This window comes from Plasmodium vivax, chromosome 9, assembly GCF_000002415.2.
Source record: "Plasmodium vivax chromosome 9, whole genome shotgun sequence".
Taxonomy (NCBI): domain Eukaryota; phylum Apicomplexa; class Aconoidasida; order Haemosporida; family Plasmodiidae; genus Plasmodium; species Plasmodium vivax.
The window spans coordinates 442,255-464,361 of NC_009914.1; the positions used below are offsets into that span (position 1 = coordinate 442,255).

A 22,107-nucleotide genomic window follows, 5' to 3' on the forward strand; every position below is an offset into this window, starting at 1 on the left:
AAAAAAAGGGTGCACACTGATTGTTTGGGATGGGCAAGGTTAATATAACTCTTTAGAGGCCCATGTCCGAGGGAGGGTAACCTTAATGCAGATGGGCTGCCTTTCCAAAGTTTACACTTTGGGTTTTATGGGCTGGAAGGGCACAGGAGGGAAAGAAAGAAAAGAAAGAAAAAAAAGTGATGTCATATAAATGGAGGTAAAAAAACATTTTGGAAAAAAAATATATAATCGTCCTCATCCTCTTTCGTTTTCTCTCTTTCGTTTTCTCTCTTTCGTTTTTTCTCTCTCTCTTTCCCTCTATATGCTCTTCTCATTTTTTTTTTTTTTTGGGCACACCCCTCCCACACCACAGTAGGAAATCCACCTATGTGTTTATGAATTCCACGAATTCATTTCCACAAGACAAGCACACTTGTGCATAGGAAAAAAAAATTTTATTAACCAAGTGGAGGTACAAAAAAAAAAATAAAAACTAAAGCGTAGGAAGTAGAACGTAAAAAATAAAAAGCAAAACGTAAAAAGTGTAAGAAGCAACATATAAAAAGTGTAAGAAGTAACGCGTAAAAAATAAATGGGTTCACATTGGGGAACAAAAATAAATCGCCCTGAGGCGGGTTCAAATTGTTTGCTCCTTCCCCACATGGCCCATGTTATTCCTCGACGTAGAAAAATGGACACCGCGGGGGGGTGCTGGCGAAGATGGGCCCAAAAGTGTGCACATGTGCATGCATGATTAACCGTGGAAGGTTCCACTCGGGGGGGGGGCTTCACATATAGGGAAAATGGAAAAACAAATTTCCTGGTTAGCCCACATGCAAAAGAGAAAATTCCACTTCGCCGCATCGCTGCATTGCTGCTTAGCCCCTTAGCCACTTAGCCGCTTCACCGCTTTCCCAACATTTACGAAAAAAGGTACCGCCCGATAAGCGCTCCATTAAGGGAAAAGCGCCCCTCCCCCAGAGGCTCTACTTCCCTTCTCACAAATCGTGTGCACAAACGAATGGCCCCATAAAATGGGAAAAGTGCCTGACCCGCGAGTGCCTCTATCCATATGGGGCCATTTACACGAAGTGCCCCATTCACTTATCACCACGTGGTTTTAAGCCATTTGGAGCGACTTCCCTTTTTGCACCGTATTTTCCAAAATGGTCATTATGCCTCTTCACGGGGGGGTACGCATTTGCACTGTAGAGGGCACAAAAAAAAAAAAAAAGTTCATTGGCAGTGGGACCAAAAAAAGGGGTACCTCAAAATGGAGGTAATTCCGCGTACATAAAGTACTTTCTATAAACGAAGTGCTACTTTTTGTAGGAATTTTTTTTTTTCTTTTTTGTTCCCCTCATGGAATGTATTCCCCCAATTGAGGTTTCCCCTCCACCCGAGAAGTAAAGGCACACAGAGGTTTATTTTTCGATGCGATTATCACTCATTGTGGTGTCCCCTTTTGCTACACCGAGTGGCGCGATGAGTTATTTTTTCGAAAAGGAATTTAAACGAGAAATGGGAAACCCTCAACGAGGAAAAAAAAAAAAAAAAATAAAATAATAAAACAAAATAACCACCATAATGACTTCCCCATTTGTAATGCCATAAATCAAAGCTAACGAAGAGGCGGCTGTGCCAAATAAGGCGTTGTTTTTTTTCTGGCATCACCGGAATTACTGTGTATGTGTGTCCACTGTGGCACAAGCATCGTTCCTTCCCTGGCCATGCAAAGGAGAACCGAGCAGCTTTTTATTTACTTCAAAAGGGAAATGGAAAATAAGAAGCAACTTCCTTCAACTTAAAAGCGATCACTGGAAAGCACCTTTTTTGGAAAGTCCACTCTGTGGCTAAAACTCTTTGCGACGTGACATCACCCATGAGTTATTTGGCTCATCTCTTAAGAGGTACAGTACGGCAAAATGAAAGGGGGAAAATAAAAAAAAAAAAAAAACATTCTCGCTGGTTCCGTCCCTCTCATAACTCCCCAAATAAGGTTCTCTGATGGTGCGTCCAATGCGTTTTTTTTTTTTTTTTGTTATTTCCGCTTTTCCCCCCTTTTTTTGTGTGCCTTTTTTTCACCTTAAAAATATTTCATAATTGCCACGAGTGCCATTTAATCACGTGAGGAGCACTAACGGTAGTCTCGCTTTGGTCCCATTTTACTGCCCATAAGACAGTAGCAGAGGTGTCGACAGATCCTTCCCCCCAAAAAAACTGCTCTTTTATGCGTGTATTACGTGATGTAGCATAGTAGGAAGCACTCAGGGGAGAAAAAAAAAAATTGAGCAGTTGTGTACGGTCGAGGAAAAGAGTGAAATCTTTCGAACACACTCGAAAGGCCACCCTTCGAGGAACAATTTACCATCCCGTGAAAGCGCTAAATAAGACAAACTCTGCCCCATTCATAGGCGAACTTTAAAGGTAGGTGTCCACAGAAAAGATGAAAAAATAAAGGCGAGAAAATACGTGCCATTGGATTCTATGTGCTCTTATATGTCGCGTTAAAGATGCGTTAGTGGGTGTGAGTGTCTACATATAAATGCGCATGTGTGAGGAAAAACACCCCAATGCTGCGCTGTGCCCATTTGGCGAACTCCCTGCAGGGTACAAACATCCTACTTGCTACATACACACACATACCTACCCCCGCAATTGTGGCAACACCTCGGGGGCAATAAAATGGATGGAAGTAGCAAAGGCAACACGAAAAATGAGGACAGCAACGATAATGAGAAAAATAACAAGGAGGAGAATAAAATAAACATGGGGGGGTTTCAATTCTTTGCTAATACCTGCGAAGAAAAGCTAAAACTTTTTTTGGAAAATTATTTCAGCGCGAAAAGCAGCGCGGATTTAACCTTCAAAGCGGAAAATCCAGTGGGGGGAATGCCCACAGGGGGGAGTGCTGAAACCAGTGGGGAAGCAGATGGAAAGGAGGGACATGCAAACTGCAGTGGTAATGACCACGTGGCGAATGACTCCTCCAACGAGAACGAAGACGAGCAGGAAAATTACTTCGAAAAGAACCCCCCCATTAAAAGCAATTACGACAAGATGGCCATCCACCTGGTGGACGAAGTGCAGCAGTTCATAAAGCCCTACGTCAATGAGCGGCACAAAATTGTCGTCCAAGGGATTATCGGGGAGAACAAGAAGCAAGGGGTACGGAGGAAAAGCTCGAACAAATGGGGAAAGGTTCCTCCCATTGTACACACATGGGGCAAATACACCTTTGCGGTTTTTTCTACTCCGTAATGGCAATGTGCCCCCCAATGTGAAGTCCCCAAAGCGGTGGCCTCGCGCTAACTGTACATACAGAAACAATAAATGAACATCTTAACACGGTTAACCCTCCGCCCGTTCCTTTCATTTTTGCAGATTCACGTTGCCTCCAAGTCCCTCTGGAACGTCGAAACGGATAACTACATTTCGGCGAAGTACGTCAACGATTTCATTTTCGTCACCGTGATAGTCTTCCTTTTGTACAACGAGTGACGGGAAAAAAAAAAAAAAAATAAAATAAATAAATAAAATGTGGACCATATGTTCATTCCCTTGGCGGAACTGTGGCACTTGCGCACACGTCAGCGCATTTTAATTTTATTCCTTTGGCCAAGTCTTCCTCCCCATCATTTTTTCCCCTCTTTGCTGCCAATCCTTCGCCATCGTTTTTTTTCCTCTTCGCTGCTATGCCTTGTTTGTCAATTTCCCCCTTTTTTTGTGTTCCTTTTCAACATAGCCGCTGGCACGATTTTGCGCGAACGGCGAAAAGGATAAATTGGAAAAATTGGAAAAAGCAAAAAAGGAGGAAAGGAGGAAAGCAAATCAGGAGGGCTGCCTATCAAAGGTGGCTCTAAACATATGCCAACTTGAAAACAACAGTCCAGTCCTGTTCTTCACTTTTTTGCGCTCTTTTTTCACCCATTTTTCCGCCCTTTTTTTTCACCCATTTTTGTGCTATTTTTTTTTTTTTTTTTTTCATATGAACAAAGCTGGGCAGGAAAAAATAGCTAGAAAAAAAAAAAAAAAAACAGGCGTAAGCCAAAAGAAAACTTGTGCCCATTTTAAAGAATAAATCGAACACATTCATTTCCTCTATAAGTCGTTGTGTTGTACTTGTTATATCATCCCCATAAGTGGAATGTCTCCTCGTGAGGAAGTCTTCCCGCTTGCAACTGCATAAGAGGAAGGCTAATTCGTCGCAGCGAATGAGAAGCACCAGGGCAGAAAAATGCGCAAAAAGTGAGCAAAAAAAAATGCAAGCAGAACTGCAAAAAAAGCAGCAAACATAACTGCAAGTAAAACTGCAAGCAAAACTGCAAACAAAATAGCAAGTAAAAAACCACGCGCGTGGCACTCTTCACCTTTTAAACAATTAATTTCCTCACTTAAGAGGGAAAACCTTTTCGCACAACTTGCCGCTTTTTCACCTGCTAATACATTCTTCTATACTGGCAAACGCGCACAAGGAACTCGAACTCCCCGCGCGTGCTCCCTTTTTGACGACAAAAGATTTAAAAAAATGGCCGCGTGCCATACGCATGCGAGCGAGGGATTATAAACAGTAAACACATGTGTGGTTTATAAGTACACACGCAATAGATCACCTTAATGAGGCCCTTTGGAAGTTTTTCCCCCTTTTTGTTGTGCTTAATTAATGTGCATGTATATGTTCATATTTACGTACACTGTATAATTATATATATATGCTTCTTTTTTTTTTTTTTTTTCCCTCACAAGTGTGCCAATAAATTCATCCAAAATTACGCGAACATTTTGATTTGCCTCCATTTTTGGTGAAGAGAATTCCCCTTCTTGCAACGAAGCACGCTTGCCTTTGTTTTGGTCCCCATCGATTCATGAATATATTTTTATGTACACCTGCGCGCGCGCCCTTCATAGCCCGCCCTCCTCGTGCACACCATAACATACCGTGAAGGTGCCGCTTCAACCGCTACGGCGAGGCGCAACCTCTTCTCGCAGCAAGTGCAGCCCACGCGGGTACGGTTACGCTGTTACGCGGTTACATGATCGCTACTGCTTCCCATCTCGTGACAGCGGGCTTTGTGCTGCCGTTATATATATAGAGAGATAAACCGAGTGCGCCCCTCTGCGCCCGCTGATATTTTCCCCCGCAATATCCCCAAATTAACGTCCAAGTTCCAAGATGAGCAACATCCACACCCTAGCGGAGTACCGGGACGACTACGGGGAAAACCTCCCCTTCAACAGAAGTAAAAGAAGGGGGCGCTCTTACGTGGCCCGCGCTGCACAGATTGATCTCGTCTGTGAATGTGTAAAACTGCCGCTCTCCTGTTAAACGCTAATTTGAACCCCTCCTCTGCACCACGCCCCCCATACGCATGTACGCACCAAAACATAGATACATTTTCCCCCTACCCCTACAAGCACCAGAGTACTACCAGTCCCAGAGTAGCTTCATACAAAGATCGAAACCCATTGATGTAGTGAACCTCATATTTCCGCACTTCACCTGGAAGAGCTTTATCATGGCCGTGTCCATTATACAAATAATTGTTTTCATAATATCAGTTAGTATAAAGCCCGCGGATTTTTTGACTCCCTCTGGTAAGTGGCACGCAAGGGGATGCGCGATCCGCGAGGAGGGAAAAGGAGCGAAAGAGAGAGGGAGAAACATGATGAAGTGTGCTCTCTTTGAAAGAAGAGGCCCATTGGGATGGCAAAAAAGAAAAAAATATAACAAAATAATAGTGACCAAACGGGGGAACCTCTTGCACGTTTGTACTTTTCTCCCCCTTTACACGATTGTACGCTTCTCCCCCTTTTTTTTGCAGACTCCCTGCTGATAACGCTAGGGGCGAATGTGGCTTCCAGGATAAAGCAAGGCGAAATTCATAGATTAATTCTGCCCATATTTTTGCATGCGAACATATTTCACACCTTTTTTAATGTGTTTTTCCAATTAAGAATGGGATTTACATTGGAGAAAAATTACGGCATTGTGAAGGTCATCATTCTTTATTTCTTGACAGGCATATACGGAAACATATTATCCTCCTCTGTTACTTACTGCCCCATCAAAGTTGGCGCGAGCACCTCCGGCATGGGATTACTGGGAGTTGTAACATCTGAATTGATACTACTATGGCATGTTATTAGACATAGAGAGAGAGTCGTTTTTAACATTATCTTTTTTTCTTTAATTTCTTTTTTTTACTATTTCACATTTAACGGGTCGAATATTGATCATGTTGGCCATTTGGGAGGACTGCTCTCAGGTGAGTTTACAGCTCATCCCTTCCCTCGGACCATTTAAGAGAAGGGGAGGGACTTACCCCACAGTTAATGTGTTATGTCTCGTAGGATGAGTCCCTTCATGAGGGATTACCCTCTCGTTTGTACATGTTTATGTGAATTGGCATCCCTCCCCCACAGAGGTGAAGCTTTGTATACATATACGCCGCTTTTCTTTTTTTTTGTTCCCCCCCCGCAGGCATATCCATGGGCATACTCTACAACAGCCAAATGGAGAACAAGCCGTCCTGGTACGACCACATGAAGATGGCTTCCTACGCCTGCTTAGCTCTGTTGGCCATCGTCCCTCCGATTGTTTTGTTCGCCGTGCCGCGCACCTGCTGAGTTCCGTCGATTTGAATCACTTGCGAAGCGTGCATGTATGTGCGCCTGCGCATGCGTTTTGCGACGTGTACGATGCGCTTAGAGGCATCGTCAAGTTGCGCGCCTTGGCAAGGACAGCAAAGAAGAAGACCCCTAATTTGTTTCTATTCTCCACCCCTTCCCGCTTTAATTCGTGACGTTAGCGATAACCCTATCGATGATATGTGATGATCACCACCATCATACTGGTAACGGCATGCCAATTTTTTAAGCCGCAGTACGTATTTGCCCGCTTTCCAATTTTTTCCCCTTTTTTTCGTAACAACATTTTTTTGTTAAATTTTAAATACACAGAGAAGACTTGCATTTTCCAAATGAGCATTCGTTTTCCGCCACGTAGTTGCGCAGTGGGTGCGCATAAAGGGGTAAACGGTGAGTAGGTGCTTTTTACCCTTTGTAGCTCATGCCGTTCGCTTGGGAATAGCGAATGGGCGTACGCATATAACCGTATGTGTAGATCAACACTCCTGCTACGATGTTGCTTGTTTGTAAGGGAAGGCTGCTCATGCGCATTGGGCTGGAGAGTCGCAACAAAAACGTTGCAGTTGTGTACACCCTCGATGGGAGTTTCCCCAGGGTGGGTCGTTGCCTGGGAGCTTCCACATAACAGTATAAACACGCGCACACACAGGGGTGCATTCTTCTCCTCCACCCCTGCACACCGCGGGCAGGAGCCGCGTTTTCCAAAAAACTCACATTTAAAAATTTGAAGGGCCATTGTGCAGGTGCTCATCACTCCGCTCAGCTATGCGTTCTTCGGTTGGCTTCGCATTTATTTTCATTTTAATTTTTTTTGTTTTTTTAAAATTTTGTAAAAAACAAACGAAAATATTTATAATTTACTTAAAAAATTATAAAATAAAAAATAACGTGACAAAAAAATAAAGAGTAAAATAAATTAACTAACAAATGGTGGAATCTCGCACGTGTAACACGTAGAGGACGTCGTACGTGCGTGCATTGGGACGGATGTGTGTGTATGTGGGGAGAGGGGCACTGGGACATGCCATTATGTTACGCCACTTTTTATGATGCCTTCAGCTTTCGCCCTCAACTTTTTTATGTTTTTTTTTTTCAGCACACCTATTTCGTTGAAAGCGATGTACATCAGTTTGTCGCATTCGACCTGCGCGGGTTGGCGGCGGAAGGGAGCGGAATGGAGAGGAATGAAGAGGTATGAAGAGGTATGAAGAGGAATGACGCGGAGAAAAAATGGGGCAGACATACGGAGGGCGCGCAACGTTCGCTAAGCTATTCCCTCATCCACTATGCCATGCGCGTAAGCTGTCACGCAACAAGTGGGTGATTTAAAAAAAAAGAAAAAGGGGTTCCCCGCGGTCCACTCTCCCACGGAGACCCTTTCAGGGGTACCCCCCATGCTTACCATATTTTTGGTTGTCTCCTTAAATAATAATAGGATGGACTCTAATGAATTTAATTCAATTAATTTCTCCTGATTCATTTTAAACAAGGCCAAGGTGATTCTGAAGATAATTTTGTCTCCTTCGTAGAAGAGGCAGTCCCATATGCGTAGCGTCGTGGTGATCTGCCCAAGGGGGGATACAAATCGGTGTGGAGAGATATGCGGAGGTATATGCGCAGCTTTGTTGGCATAGGGGCAGACGCCCTGGAACACGCTCATCCGCGTGTGCGCGTAGAACGAGTCGCAGCTCTTCGGGTGAGCGAAGGACCCCTGCCAAGTGCTCACCGGAAAGGCCGTGCAAAATAAGCACAACAGCCACTCGGAACAAATCCAGGAAAGGTCAACGTCGAATTCTCTGTCGGGGGGGAAAAGGGATGGACGAACGGCGAACGATGAACAGCGGGTGAACGACCAATGCGCGGAAGAGAGTAGCCACACTGCGCAGCTCATTCGCCCGCGGAGGGCTTAGCCTACTTTAAACGCAAGTGCACATCCGGCAACTTCGTTCGTATCAATTCTTCTATGACGATAATGTCCCTGCGGAGCCCCCTCATTTCGTTGTTATAGTAATCTGCGGGGTGTGAAGGGGGGGATAAAAAGATTTAGGAGGGGGACCTAGCCATATAGGGATAATACGTGTGATGGATGCCCCTCAAAAAAAGTGGTGTCTACGGCATGGCGCCGGGCGGACGGCATAGCACCCTCTAACCGCTGATGTTAATTTTTTCGTGGGAATAATCCGAATCGATTAGCTGGACGATTGACCAAAAGGCTAATTCTTCTTTCAAAAATATTAGCGCGATGGCGGCGATGAAATTCATGCTCTGCGGGGGGGGAAGTGGAGATAAAAAATGGGGCGAAAAAGTGGAGATCAAAAATGCAGATCACATTTGGGGGAAAACTCCAACGAGCTGCACATGTTAAGCTTCACAGCGGGGCGCCCCTCCGAAGGTCGAAGGGTAGAATATGCCAATCAAGCACTCGTTCAAGTGCTCTGGACATTTTCTTTGCTCAAAAGTATAGCTATTCGTGTGTATCTCTTTATAAGGATTATCCCCATCAGGGCTTATAATACTACGGTGAAAATCTCCTCGTTCCCCTCACCTGGCAGTAATTTATTTTTGGCTTATAAACAGCAAAGGCGTGCAGGACGTTCCTCAGCTGAATTAACCCGGGGGAGTTCATCCGGTACTTCGAAGAAGGAGAAAAAAAAAAAAAAAAAAAAAAAAAAATATATATATAAATGAGGCAAGCGGGTTAATATTAAATGGCTTTAAGGCGATCCCAAAGGGGGTAGATTGCCGGGCACACCAATTGGATCGATCACATTGTACACATATCTAAGCCGCGTTGGCATAAAACTACACACACGTTTTTGTTATGTGGGAAGGTTCGGATTATGTCCAACTCAATTTGACTGAGAACTTTTGCCTCGAGTTCACTGTTCAGGCATCTGCAGAGTGGGCGAAGGATGGTAAAACGGGGTGTCTTTGGTGTGACCATTCGGGGGAATGCAGCGTGCTCAGTCAAAACCATATTTGAATGGCCCAACTGGGGTAGCCAAGTACGCCGCAAATGTGGGCACCGCCACTGTTGTAGCAGTTGGATGTTTTGTTTTTCCCTTTTTCCCCTTTTGCGTCCCGCTATGCTGCATTACTTTTCATATATGGTGGGATACTTCAGGTACAGCACCATGCTATCTAACAGGTACGGCCATATGTCCGGTCTGCAAACGGAGGAATTAGACGGAGCGGCTGTTATGTGGTCGCTCATTCAGGTATCTTTTTATTTATCCTTTTATTATTGCTTATGTTGGTATCTTATTTTATTATTATTTTTTTATTTTTTTATTTTTTTTTTTTTTTATTTTTATTTTCTGCTCAACTGGCGCATATTTGACGAACCTGAGCTTGTCCGGAATGCCCTTTCTAATTAGCGTTTTCAGGTAGTAACTTTTTTTTATGTCCCTTTTGAAGGTAAAGTATAACTGCCACCTAGGAGAAGGGGACGGGGGAGGAGATCATCTCAGCTACAAGGTGTAAATGTACATATATGGGAGCACACAAAGGTGCATTGGTTAGGAACGTGTGGAGCACACCGTCTCCCCACATGACCACTGCGACATTGCTTAGTCCCTCCCAGGGGGTACCTCTTTTCAATTTTTTTCTTGTGCTTCTCTAGTGCCCGTTTATCTGTAGTAGATTCGGCTGGGTATTCTTTGTTCTTCTCGAACCCGTAGTGGTCATATTCATTGTCTGCGCGGGAGGGTGCGAAGGAGATTTGCATGGAGATGAGGAGCGCGTTAGAATGAGTCGCATGTTGAAGTGGATCGCACGTTGAAGTGGATCGCTGCACAGTGGGGACTGATCGGTTTATAGGATCATTCGCCCCATCTGCGCTGCCCTCATCTCGTCCACTCTCCACCCTCTGGGCTCTCCCCCCGCCTGCCTACCACTGTTGGCCGTCAGGTAGTTATTCGATTCCGGGTTGGCATTAGAAAAAGCATTGTCTGAGTCTAGGTCTAAATTCTTATTCAATTTAATCTTGTTTTTTTCTTTGAAGAAATTTATTCTCATTTTTTTTTCCAAATGACGCTCACCTAAAAATCATTTTCGATATTTACTGCTGGGATAAAGGTGTATGATGATGCGCTTCCGGAACATCAATTGTTGCCTTCCGCGTGTTTTTGCTTTTCTTGGTTTGGTTCGTGTCACCAGGGCTGCTGGTGGTTTGGGTGCCGGGTGAGCTCCCCTGCTGCTGCCTCCACGTATGCTGGTACTGCCACGTCTGCTGCTGCTCCACGTCTGCTTCTGCCTCTGCTTCTGCTTCTGCTTCCACTCCTGCTGGCCCCGCTAGTGCTTCACTCCTTTTAGCGGCGGTCGGCTTTCCCCACTATCAACTGGGGCGCTATACACTGCTATTTTTTTTTTTTTTTTCTTCTTCCTAGTCCCAGCTCTTCTTATCGCTATACATCATATAGTAATTGCTGATGAGAAAGGTCGGCTGTGAGCTATGCAACTGGTTTAGGCCATTCGGGTGGGCTACTCCTTATGGGGAGTTTTCTCCTTTCATATTTGCTAAGTCACACGGTTTGCGCAAATTTTTATTAAACAAAAAAAAAAAAAAAAAAGATAATTCTTGTAAAAAATCAGGGCGAATATTATACAAAGATATTATTAATACATCATTAAATAAAACTACAAAAGGCGTGCGCAAATTTCACTCCTAAATTCTCCGACTATAATTTTTTTTTTTTTTTTTTTCTTTTAGATTAGCATATAAATCTTAACTGGGTGAAATATTTGCTGGCGTGGAGCACTTGGGGACGCCGCAAGAGTTCGCGCAGGATTTGCAGGAACATACATAACGCACGTGTATGCGTGCAGGCATATGTACACTCTGCTGTACCGTACCGTACACTGTACGGACGCGTACACGCATACGTGGCGCGTTGGTATAATTACAGGGAGGCCAGGGATGCACGCTTAGCGCCCATGATAGAAGGCTGTCGGAGGATCGGAAAAAGTGGGCCGCCAAAAAAGGGTACACAGAAAAGGAAAAAAAAAAAGAAGTTTTGGGAAGGAAGCAATGGAAAGGGAGTACTGGGAAGGGGCGTACTGGGGAGTATTCGCAAGCACTCGGACGGGCGAAAATGAACATGCATCGCGCGCGGCGAGGGAATTTCCCAATGGGGCTAATTACTCAGGCAATTTTTTGCCGCACGCGGTCCCCACCCAAATCGCCAATTCAGTGCGAGTACATAAGCATACGGCGCATGTGTACGTATACGAGTGCGCAATGGTGAAGCGAAGGAGCAATGGCGAAGCGGACGTGTAATGGCAAAGCGAACGTGTAATGGCGAAGCGAAGGAGCAATGGCGAAGCGAATGTGCAATCTCACTGGGAAAAACAAAGAACTCCCTATGCTGAACTGAGCAGAAGTGACTGCGTGCGGAAATGTCTGCGTGGGCGAGTTCGCTGTGCGCACAAAAGGGAAGGGAGGATGTTTTTGTTTTCCACCCGCGCGAGGAATGTTGCGGCAGCAGTGCGGCAGTTATTTTGCGCGTGTTAGCAGTCGAACTGGTGCGCGCGCTGATTTTCCCGCTTGGCGATTTTTCCCCCGCGGCTATGGGTACCCATACACACGTTCGTGCGCACCTGGGGGGATGGCGTGGACGGTGCGGACCGGGCGAATCGCGCTGATCGCGCTGATGCGCTGATTGCGTGCGCCGTGGGCGGGAAATAATTTTGTAGCAAATATTTTACCAAACGAGTGGCTGAAGTAACGCGTTATTTCTCTGCAAACGTACGTGCGGCGTTTTTCCAGCGCGCAGTTCTTTGCTTCGTCCATTCGAACGAAGTGACAACGAAAAAGGGAGGCGTACACGGGGGGAAAGAGAAATGTGTACGCACGTATGTGCGGAGGTATAAACATACATGTGCGTGGTTAATGCGGTGGAACTTCCCCTGGGTGTAGCAAAAAGGGGGAGAAAAAAAAAATAAAAAAAAATATAAAAAAAAAAAATGTAGAACTGGTGTGTGCAAAAAGAATGTACCGCTTTGGAGTTCAATGAAAGATAAATTGGAATATATTTTTTCTTTTTTTTTTTCTGCTAATTCGGTGGCCTCTTACCTCAGCGGAGGTGACTTGCCCCAATGGGGGAACGGCCTCCCTTAGGCACGTAGCACGCTCACCTTTACACAATCGCTTCCGCATGCGCGCGTCCGCCCTGCCATCTCGCTAATCTCGCTAATACTGCATGAGCGAGACGGGGGTGTAGCCGTAGAAGTAGTTGGACACGTGGACGTTTTTGTTCCTCCTGTGGTACCAGTTGATGTAGGGCAGGCTCCACCCCTCGAACTCATCGTCGTAGTTGCGGCGGTCGCGCAGCGTGTAGTAGCGGCACATGCGTATGTACTCGAATCGAGTTCTCCTTGCCTTCATGCGGGAAAACTGATAGTAATGCACTTTGGCAATCCCATAATTCATGGCTTTTAGCAAATCCATCTGCAACAAGGTCTCTGCGGTTAAGTCAATCGTCCTAACGTAGTACTGGTGGTAGGAGAAGCACAGCCACACGAGTTTTCTGCTCTTCTCCAAGAGGTCTAATGGGATCCCACCTTTATACCCATTCTTCACATGCGCGATGCGGAGTTTTGTTAAATGCCATGATACCTTCTGGACGAACTTCCTTTCCTTCCTTCTTGTGTGTTCATCATCTGCATGCAGGATTTGCAGCTGCTTTAACATCCGTTTGACATCCTTGGCCAAGTTATCGTAGAGGCTTCTTTTTTTGTACCTTAAGTAGGTCCTCACGATGGTTGCCATGTGAAGTGCCTTTTTACTCTCCTTCTGTAGCAAAAGGAGTTTTCCCTCATCCTTCAATTCCTCGTGCAATCGCAGAAGGAGCTTGTGGATGACGAACCAGTTAATGTGGTTTTCCCCCAGGAGGAAGTAGCCGTAGAGCAGTTTTATACAATCCGTTGCTGACAGGGGGGCTCTGAATTTTATCTGCTCAAGTTGATTTTCCCATGTGGGGTTCTCAGCCCTGGTGGGCGGTTCCTCCGCGTTTGGGTTGGTCGTCCCTTCTTCGATGTGCTCCCCTATGTGTTCCTCTATGTGTTCCTCTATGTGCTTCTTTATGTGCTTCTTTATCTCCTTTATGCCCCCTTCCGCGGCTGCGCTGGGGTCTCCCCCGCCCAGGGGCCCCACCTGATCGCCACAAAACAGTGAAGAGTTCACCCTGCAAAGGGACCTGTTATCCATCCGGGAGAGCAACGCGAGGTAAAGCAGCGCGTGCACCGAAAGGTGTGGGCTCAAATGGGGGGCATCCCTAAGTGACCGTATGATGGTATCCACAATGGGATGATTTTTAAACTTCTGCTTGTACAAACTTTTCAGAGTAAGCACAGCTTCGTCTTCGCTGATTGTGAGGGGACCCCCCGGTGGTGCTGCCTCCACGTAGCATTCGTTCAGTAGAGAAAACAGCCGATCGAAAAGTTCATCGTTCATGGCGTTCACGTAATTGTACACTTCCAGCGTGGTTAGGATGGTGGCCTTGTCCAGGCGCGGACTGCCCTCATGCGTGGCTCGCCCATCTGCAGTAGCATCTGCAGAAGCACCCGCATGAGCATCCTCATGAGCGTCACTTGGGGAGCTCCCCCCGTTCAGTAAACGTACAATCCGCTCACTTAACAGAGACACCACGTTGTAGTCTTCAATGTGCTTGTAAAACAGGGACATTATATAGGTTAGGATGTTCCTCAATTGTTCTTCCATTTTGGGTGGCCTGCCCTTCACATCTCCCCCTCCCTGTGCCTCTTCACTCGGAGGACCCCTTAAGTAGGCATGCAAATGGTAGTCCATTTGATTTGTCTTTATGTATTTATTTATCACATCGTGTAGGTCCTTTTCACATTTGAAAAAGGCACTCCACCTTTTGCTTAACTTGAACAAATCGTTTTCTCCATTTCGTTGGATGTTCACATCGACCGAGCTGGGGCAGATGCCGTATTCGCTTTGGACATGCTGGGTGATATCTTCCCTGGGGGGGGGGCCACTCAGGTTGCGGTTGCTGTTGCGGCTGACGATGCGGCGCGGTGGCTTCTCTGCACCATTCGCCTCCTCCCCCCGGGGCCTCTTCACCTCTCCACCCTTCGAACTGTTGCCGAAATGTCTTTTAAAATCGCAGCAGAGGTGCTCCTTTCTACCCACCCAGCGCTTCGCGTGGAACACACGCCTGCCGGTCCGCAGCGCCCACCGCTGCAGTATTATGCGTCTGTACGGGGCTAGCATGGTCCACGTGGAGAAGTTCACATGGGGCAACCCACATAGGCCACTTCGCATAGGCCACTTCGAATAGGGTGCACCTCGCAGGATGACCACACCCAATGCGAGGCACCCCCTGCGCAGAAACGCTCATGGAGATGGTTCCCTTCGCCGGCTCACAGCACCGCCCCTTTTTTGTTAACCATCCTGCGCACGCATCATACACATGCTTTTTTTTTTTTTCTTATACGCCAGTATATCCTTCCCCCCCGTCGTAAAGTTATCCACACAAGCGCGTGTGAAGGATATCCTCAATCGGGTTCTTCCCCTCACGCGCTCTTCCAACTGTGCGGCCACCTCTTTTTGCGAACCGATTAGCCGCTCTACGGAGGAAGTGTGAAGGAGTTGGCTGCAAATCGGTTCGCGTCGCCACAAGCATGTCAACCTGAGCACGTGGTCACCGTTTTTTTTTTTTTTTCTTGTTGTTTCTTATTCACTCCCCTTTTCGAAGGAGCATGCTGAGTCTGGATGGGCCAACCCTTTTTGCGTGTTTCTCCGAGCGTGGTCCCCCAAGCTGCGCACGATTGAGCAATGCGCTGGTAGGCGTAGGCACGGTAGAAAAACCCATCATGGAAGGAAAAAAAAACAAAAAATAATTCAAAGGAATTAGAGGAAGCAATCAGAGGAAGCAATAAAGGAACCAATTAGAGGAAGTAAATAGAGGAACCCCGAACTTGAAACCCCAAACCTGGCGCACCGCCCTTGAAACCCCAAACCTGGCGCACCGCCCTTGAAACCCCGAACCTGGCGCACCGCACTTGAAACCCGAACCTGGCGCACCGCTCAGAATCACCATGACAGAGCAAAATGAACGACTGGGAAGAGCGCGAAGAGAAGCCCCCCGCCGAGCTGCAAAGAAACGTGCGCAACGCCCTAGTTGTGTTCGGACTCGTCGCAGAAATGATCCTCGTGGACAACCACCTCCTGGAGTCGGTTAGCATAAATGACATCTACAAAAGTGTGTACTGCGTGCTCAGGGGGAGGTATGAATCGATACTGGAGGCTCTTTCGCCTGTTGAAGGGCGCAGCGATTACGTCACCCCAGGGGGGAGTTCGCCCGAGGGGAAGGTACGGAAGCCCCTTCTAAAGGAGGGAAAGCCGGAGAAGCAGGTAAGCAGGCCAAAGCACACCAAAGGTGAGGAGACCAACCCAGCAGAGGAACCACGCCAACTGGCCGAACAGATCAAATTAAAATTTTCGCAAATATTTCAAAGGCTCCCCAAGAAGAAGACAAAACTGCCCTGCACCGACCAACTCAGCAGCATCAAGTATGCCATAGCAGGGTGCATATACATGCATGGGAAGATATGGAGCAAAAATGTGTCCCTAAGAAATGTGTTGAACGCAATTGATTTTAACCTATTTTTGTTAAACAACGGGTTCTACACAGTTAAATGTGGTACATCTAAAAAAGATGCAGAACAGCTGTCCAACAGTGTCAACCAATTTGGACCCACTAGCAAGGAAGACATCTATTATGAGAAGGAACAAAGTCTGAAGATGGAGAAGGTAACTCTACGTGCCTTATCCTTTAACCTCACGAGCAGCATGTCAAAATATGCCCTACTATACGAATTGATGTTTATTACTAGATCACCCTACATTGTGAATAAGTTCCTCATTTCCGTTTTGAATGATGTCGTTTGCATCCCAGATGTAGAGGGCAGATTTGATGACACCTCCATTGTCATTTCGTGCATGTTATTTGTTAATCATTTTTTTTACCACATCAATCGGCACGATCAGATGGGTTCCCTCCATTTGGGACTAGTAAAAAAAATGTACCTTTCTCAAGTGGAAAAAATTGTTAATATATTTTTCCTCCTGAATAAGGTGAACCCGAAAGCGGGTATGAAGGATGTCATTTTGCTTACGAAGGAGATCGTTTACTTGTATTCTGTGACGTATTGAGGGGCTTTCCTCTGGAGCCGTTCGACATGATCAATGGAAGGTTAGAGAAAGGGTTGGGGTTCTCTACACCAAGGAAATTTCCCCTTCGTGAGTGCACTCCTCCTGGGGAACACCTTTGCGTCGTTTTTTTTCCGCCGCGTGGAGGGCTTACTCCCTTTTTATTTTATTTTTTAGTGCCCGATTGTGCGCTCATTTGCACAATTTTGCGGCGTTTTTGCGGCGTTTTTGCGGCGTTTTTGCGGCGTTTTTGCGGCGTTTTTGCGGCGTTTTTGCGGCGTTTTTGCGGCGTTTTTGCGGCGACTTTGCAGCATCAATTGTGCACTTTTCATTTGCCAATTTGTTATCCCCCCAATTCTTCACTCTCACAATTCTCCACTTTGCCAATTTGCTGCTTTCCCAATTTGCTTTTTTTTTTTTTTTTTTTTTTTTCGTGACGCGCGCTGCGGTAAGCACATTAGACAGGATCTTTCCGCTCATGCGGGCGCGCGAGGAAATGCGCATTGGGGTGAATTCCTTGGGAGCTTTCCCAGCATCGCCCAGAACAGCCTTTGCACTCCGCACGCTTAGCAGTACTGCCATGGGAGGGGGCTTCCCATGCGGATGTTCGCCCCACCTGAAGGTGCCCCGCTCGAGCACTTACCTGGGAAGAGGCAAAAAAAAAAAACCCTCCAAAGGATGCCCATTTTATCGCGGCCACTTCATTGCACCACTAACCAATTTAGCCGTCCATCCGAAGCAAGCTTGCCAAAAAAAAAGACACTTTGTCCAGATGGAAATTCGAGAAGGGGCTAATCGAATGAGGAGAATATTTGCCTCCCCCCCGTAAAGGCAGAGCATCCAATCGGTCCATAAGCCGCCACGTTCACGGAAAAGGCGCATCACAAATTTAACACATTTTAATGTGCCATATCCCACCTGGGGAGAATCTGTCTAGACCCCCTCCCCATCCCTCCTATGGTCCACATAACAAACGAGTATATGCCTCCTTTGTTCTGATGTTGCACCCTGCAGAATGTTAGCCACCCCGTGGGTGATACTTATCCGTTTGTCTGAGCATATCTACACCCCCCCTACATAGGTACGCATGTGTGCAGAGATGCACCTGAAAAAGCAGCCGCTCTCCTACCTTCTCCCTTTCGCGCCCAATTTGTCTGCACATGTGAGCAGTCGTCTAATGCCACTAAAGATGAATAAACCAAAGAGTCTCAAAAATGGGATGTCAAGCGAACGGGAAAAGTTAGCTTCTGCGAAGGAGGGAGATGATGACGAGAAGAGTGACGACTCGGATAAACAAATTGTCGTCGTCAACAGGAGCATTAAATCGAAAATATTTTTAGAATCGGGCAAGGCGGAAAAGGGGGAGAAAAACTGCACCAGCAATGCGCGCAGTGCGAGGGGTCTCCTCAGCAAAGCGGCAAAAAAAAGTGCAACCATATGTGGTGATGCCCCACTGGCTCAAATTATAAGAAGGGACAATAATAATAACAATAATAAGACGGGTAACTTTAGCAAAGCCGCTTTGGCCTCTTCCCAATTTAGAGGCCTGCAGGGCGCCCATACCACGGCCACACCGAAGCAGCAGAAATTGGTGCACAAGTCGGAGCAGAAAAACCACATAGGAGGGCCCCCCAGTGGGAAGAGAGAATGTGAGGACTATGGCTTCTTCAACGAGCTCATGAAGAGCACCTGCGTAAATAACACGGAAGGTATTAATCATGCGGTGCGTGGTGGTATTAGCGGGGGGGAACCAAACGAAGCAACGCACGGAAGGGACCTGCATGCTGGGAAGAAGGAAAAAATCGGTAAAATTGGTAAAATTGGGAAAGACGCCCATTTTGATAAAGCGAATGAGGAAGGTCACTCGGAGTATCTTCCTCCCTATGATGAAAGGAGGCACCCCTTCGAGGAACGGCCAAGCCATTCCTCTCAACACAATACAGTGGAACATCCCTGGGGAGACGATCCCCCCCTTGGAGGGACAAACCCAAGTGTCCATTTCGCACAGGTGGGCGAAGGAGGAGGAGAAGAAGAAGGAAACGGAGACGGAGGCGGAAACGCTTTTACTTGCCGTCCGGCTTCCCCTTCTGCCACCTCGCCGGTTATCAAATATGACCAATTTGAGCTGCACGAAATAGACAGGGAGCTCGAAAAAATTACAGAGGAGGAAAATAAAATACAAGAAAAGCTAATTTATTTGGCTAACCAAGAGCTCGACATTGCTATCAAGATGAAGCAGCTGCGGGCGGCCAGGCTGCTCAGTCAGAAGGAGGGGCAGCCAGTCGAGGGGGATAGGGGCAGTCACAATGCGGACAAGGGGTAGGGGGCGTAAACAGGTGTAGAAGCCGCAAGGGAAGGAAGGAACGATCCATCAATGCAGCGTTAAATGCCCCCAACTGGTGCACACACGGGAAAGTGCTCCAAATCGTGCAGTGCCATTTTTTTTTCATTTTTAAAGCTGTATAGGCGCGATGCATGTGCCATTTATTGGCTTACTTTCTCGATTATGTAATTTTTTTTTTTTTTTTTTTAAATTCCTTTGTCCCGCTTAAACTGCACAATCGTAGTCGCAACGTACCCACACTGGCGTGGGCAACTTTTGGACGTTGTTCAAAGTCTGTGCTTTTTTATAAAGCCTTTTTTTTTGGGGGGAGGAAAAACCTGAATGGATGCAACCACCCCTTGGAACATCCTTAGTGTTTGTGCCTGAAGCTGTTTCATGGAATGGCGGCGGTAAGAAGGGTGTCTTGTGCTGGTCTACCACACGTGGGGGGCCTTCCTCCACTTGCGAACCAACATGCAGTACATTACGCGAATTGAGAAAATCCGTTGCAGAAAAGTGAAGTAATAATAAAGTAAAATGAAATACCCCCACGTAAAGCACCACATTTAACCAGCTGCGCAGCTGCTATGTTGCCTTTTAACCTATGTTGTTCTTTCCTGGGGGGTGCCCCTCCCCCGTTGGTGCCTTTTTTCCACCGCTTCGGTAAAAACGGAGTACACAAAAGTTCGTTCACGGCTGAGGGGGAACTGAACGATGGCGTATTCTTTGCAGGCTAGTTTGCTTCACTCCGCCTTGTGCAAAAATGCGCATGTAAACGCATGCACTGCGTAAATGTATATAATGTACATATAAATATATGTGCTTTTTTTTTTTTTTTTTTTTCTGGATTGGCTACCCCGCCCCCCAAAAAGGCCCCTTCCTGGTAAGCACATCCACATCGCATACCGCGTATACATATAGCACGTACACGTATGCACTGTGCATGCGCGGCTAGCCTTTTTTAATCGACGCCTCGTGAGAAATGCTTCCCCCCGTTCTCGTTGAATTGCTAAATGGGGAAAGGAGCGAAAATTACCGCTTAGCTTCGCCAACACGTAATAAAAAGCAGCAGTTTAACGCGAGTAAAAACGTCCCTTCATGCGCCCACATTATACTTGCTTAATTAACCCAATCGTACGCACGAAATTTTATGCAAAAGTGTACACAATTCCTGCTTGCTCTCTCCTGAACAAATTTTCACTTGGCCAAGGGTTGAGCAGGCACAACTCAGCACGCCTATCAACGTATATATACCGTTGACGCTATTCTGCCATTTGCCAATAATTTAAATGGAACTTGTGGCATTCCTCAGAAGGAACGTAAAGGCGAATGCCGCTTGTGCCAGCAACGTGCTAAAGGTGGGGTGACCCAGTGTACCATATGCTAAACGCATTCCATTTGTTCGTAAGTACATTTTCCTCTTTTAAAGGGGTACTGATGCGTATGCGCATTGGCAAGCAGAACACCTGTGTGCCAACCCGTTACTAAATGTTTTATAAAAAAAAAAGAGTGAAATTTTGAACACCCACGTGTTTACATTTTTTTGCAAAAGGAAAAAAAAAAAAAAAAACCTCAATTTGGTGACGACAGGAATAATTATATAAATCGTCCATTCCGAAGGGGACAAGATTATATGCCAATATTGGATGCGTATACGCGGGAAAAAAAAAAAAAAAAAAATCAAAGTGAAAAAAAAGCGAAGGAAACACGTGTAAGTGAATAAGAAAAATTTCACACTGACCAAACGCAGGAGATACATTAAAACTAAAAGACAGTAACTCGGAAGAAGCAAAAAATGAATCGTGTGCCCCCCATCCCCACCGGTTTGGAGAATATCTGATTTAGCCATTCGAACGATAATTACGTAGCAAAAAAATTGCCAAAAAAAAAAAAAAGATACATTTTGATTTCATTTTTTGCCCCATTTGCTGCTCCATTTATTGCCCCATTTGCTGCTCCATTTATTGCCCCATTTGCTGCTCCACCTTTTGCTCCATTTTGTTGCCCCCTTTCACCCGCCGTGTGTGTACGCTCATACCGTGTGCATACCAACGAAGGCGCATTCAAATGCTTACAAGTACCAACGCGCATACATAACACGTACAGACGCACGCCTCTACTCACTCGACGCCGGAAGATTGATTGCCAGCCCGTCCACCCCACGCCAGAACTGTACCTTCGAGCATGAAAGATGAGAGTTGAAACGATTGCTCTGTGTGAACGCGCAGTTTAAACAAAAGTGAGACCGTATCTTAAAAAAAAAAAAAAAAAAAAAAAAAAGAAAAAAGAAAGAAAGAATTGCATTTTAAAACACGCGTGTATGAAGGAACGAGTAAAACGTGTGGGTGTGCCGTCCAATTTTCATCTCTTCCGTTTCGAGCACGTGTGGTGCGCCTCGCATGCCTGGCGTGCATCTGTGTATCTCGAGACGTTGCGTTTACTTATATGCGTGTGCGTGCCCCTCTACGAGTGTACGTGCTTGTGTGTGGTTCGCTCCTTTCGCAAGCGCAGCGCCGTCGTCCGCAGCCTACACCTGGCTGACGCGACAAGTTTAATCGCGCCTTCCGCTTTGCTTCGCCACTTTGCACGCGCGCTTAGCACGCCCGCTTGACGCCGTCACGTGGCTTCCCCAAATTGCCCCCATCTCAAATCGCCCCCCTTTTATTTTTTTTTTTTAAAAGTGAGGTGTTCGTCGTTTGTCATTACTCGTGAAACTGTTACGAGCCAGTAGAATGATCATCTAGCAGGACGAAATGTATTGAGTGGCCTCAAGTAACTTTAATTTCGCGCTTTCCTCCCCCCATCATACACGCGCATGAGCATATGCATGCACAAGCATACATTTGCGTTTTGCACACCTGTGTATGACTGCATATGATCACACACTGAAGAGATAAAAATATCAAAAAAAAAAAAAAAAAATTCCTTTCCCATTTGTTTCGCGTCAAGATCCTTTTTCTTGCATAAGCATATGACACGA

At 46.2% G+C, this 22,107-nt stretch overlaps 6 protein-coding genes across 6 annotated transcripts, besides 8 other annotated features; 4 read left to right on the top strand and 2 right to left on the bottom strand.

The window, feature by feature from the left end:
* Window positions 1-2,286: 2,286 nt before the first annotated feature.
* PVX_091345 (dynein light chain type 2, putative) lies at window positions 2,287-3,481 on the top strand. Its single transcript, XM_001615210.1, has 3 exons — window positions 2,287-2,406; window positions 2,589-3,147; window positions 3,364-3,481. Exons 2-3 carry the CDS (start codon window positions 2,665-2,667, stop codon window positions 3,478-3,480), a joined length of 600 nt encoding a protein of 199 aa, XP_001615260.1. The 5' UTR covers window positions 2,287-2,406; window positions 2,589-2,664; the 3' UTR covers window position 3,481.
* Window positions 2,701-2,724: a microsatellite.
* Window positions 3,482-4,715: 1,234 nt separating the features above from the next.
* PVX_091350 (rhomboid-like protease 1, putative) lies at window positions 4,716-6,606 on the top strand (the record flags this gene model as incomplete). Its single annotated transcript, XM_001615211.1, has 4 exons — window positions 4,716-5,219; window positions 5,401-5,574; window positions 5,802-6,245; window positions 6,461-6,606. Exons 1-4 carry the CDS (start codon window positions 5,153-5,155, stop codon window positions 6,604-6,606), a joined length of 831 nt encoding a protein of 276 aa, XP_001615261.1. The 5' UTR covers window positions 4,716-5,152.
* Window positions 5,187-5,229: a microsatellite.
* Window positions 6,607-7,654: 1,048 nt separating the features above from the next.
* On the bottom strand, window positions 7,655-11,175 carry PVX_091355 (hypothetical protein, conserved; the record flags this gene model as incomplete). The annotated part of the gene is made up of 11 exons (XM_001615212.1): window positions 10,521-11,175; window positions 10,218-10,323; window positions 9,973-10,062; window positions 9,726-9,794; window positions 9,440-9,521; window positions 9,173-9,259; window positions 8,778-8,892; window positions 8,543-8,639; window positions 8,354-8,423; window positions 8,030-8,191; window positions 7,655-7,771 (listed from the first exon to the last, which is right to left on the bottom strand). Exons 1-11 carry the CDS (start codon window positions 10,642-10,644, stop codon window positions 7,655-7,657), a joined length of 1,119 nt encoding a protein of 372 aa, XP_001615262.1. The 5' UTR covers window positions 10,645-11,175.
* Window positions 11,007-11,036: a microsatellite.
* Window positions 11,176-12,817: 1,642 nt separating the features above from the next.
* On the bottom strand, window positions 12,818-14,863 carry PVX_091360 (hypothetical protein, conserved; the record flags this gene model as incomplete). Its single annotated transcript, XM_001615213.1, has 1 exon — window positions 12,818-14,863. The coding sequence occupies one exon, from the start codon at window positions 14,861-14,863 to the stop codon at window positions 12,818-12,820; it is 2,046 nt and encodes a 681-aa protein (XP_001615263.1).
* Window positions 14,864-15,381: 518 nt separating this feature from the next.
* On the top strand, window positions 15,382-16,807 carry PVX_091365 (hypothetical protein, conserved; the record flags this gene model as incomplete). Its single annotated transcript, XM_001615214.1, has 1 exon — window positions 15,382-16,807. The coding sequence occupies exon 1, from the start codon at window positions 15,704-15,706 to the stop codon at window positions 16,805-16,807; it is 1,104 nt and encodes a 367-aa protein (XP_001615264.1). The 5' UTR covers window positions 15,382-15,703.
* Window positions 16,808-17,495: 688 nt separating this feature from the next.
* Window positions 17,496-17,515: a microsatellite.
* Window positions 17,516-17,797: 282 nt separating this feature from the next.
* Window positions 17,798-17,822: a microsatellite.
* A 171-nt stretch (window positions 17,823-17,993) lies between these two features.
* PVX_091370 (hypothetical protein, conserved) lies at window positions 17,994-19,127 on the top strand (the record flags this gene model as incomplete). Its single annotated transcript, XM_001615215.1, has 1 exon — window positions 17,994-19,127. One exon carries the CDS (start codon window positions 17,994-17,996, stop codon window positions 19,125-19,127), a length of 1,134 nt encoding a protein of 377 aa, XP_001615265.1.
* Window positions 18,309-18,332: a microsatellite.
* Window positions 18,977-18,998: a microsatellite.
* A 1,382-nt stretch (window positions 19,128-20,509) lies between the features above and the next one.
* Window positions 20,510-20,550: a microsatellite.
* Window positions 20,551-22,107: the final 1,557 nt, after the last annotated feature.

Excerpts from the sequence above, each read along its gene's own strand:
- PVX_091345 (XM_001615210.1), top strand. The coding sequence starts at position 2,665 with ATGGATGGAAGTAGCAAAGGCAACACGAAAAATGAGGACAGCAACGAT. Across the intron at positions 3,148-3,363 it reads GGGAGAACAAGAAGCAAGGG|ATTCACGTTGCCTCCAAGTC; the intron begins GTACGGAGGAAA and ends TCATTTTTGCAG.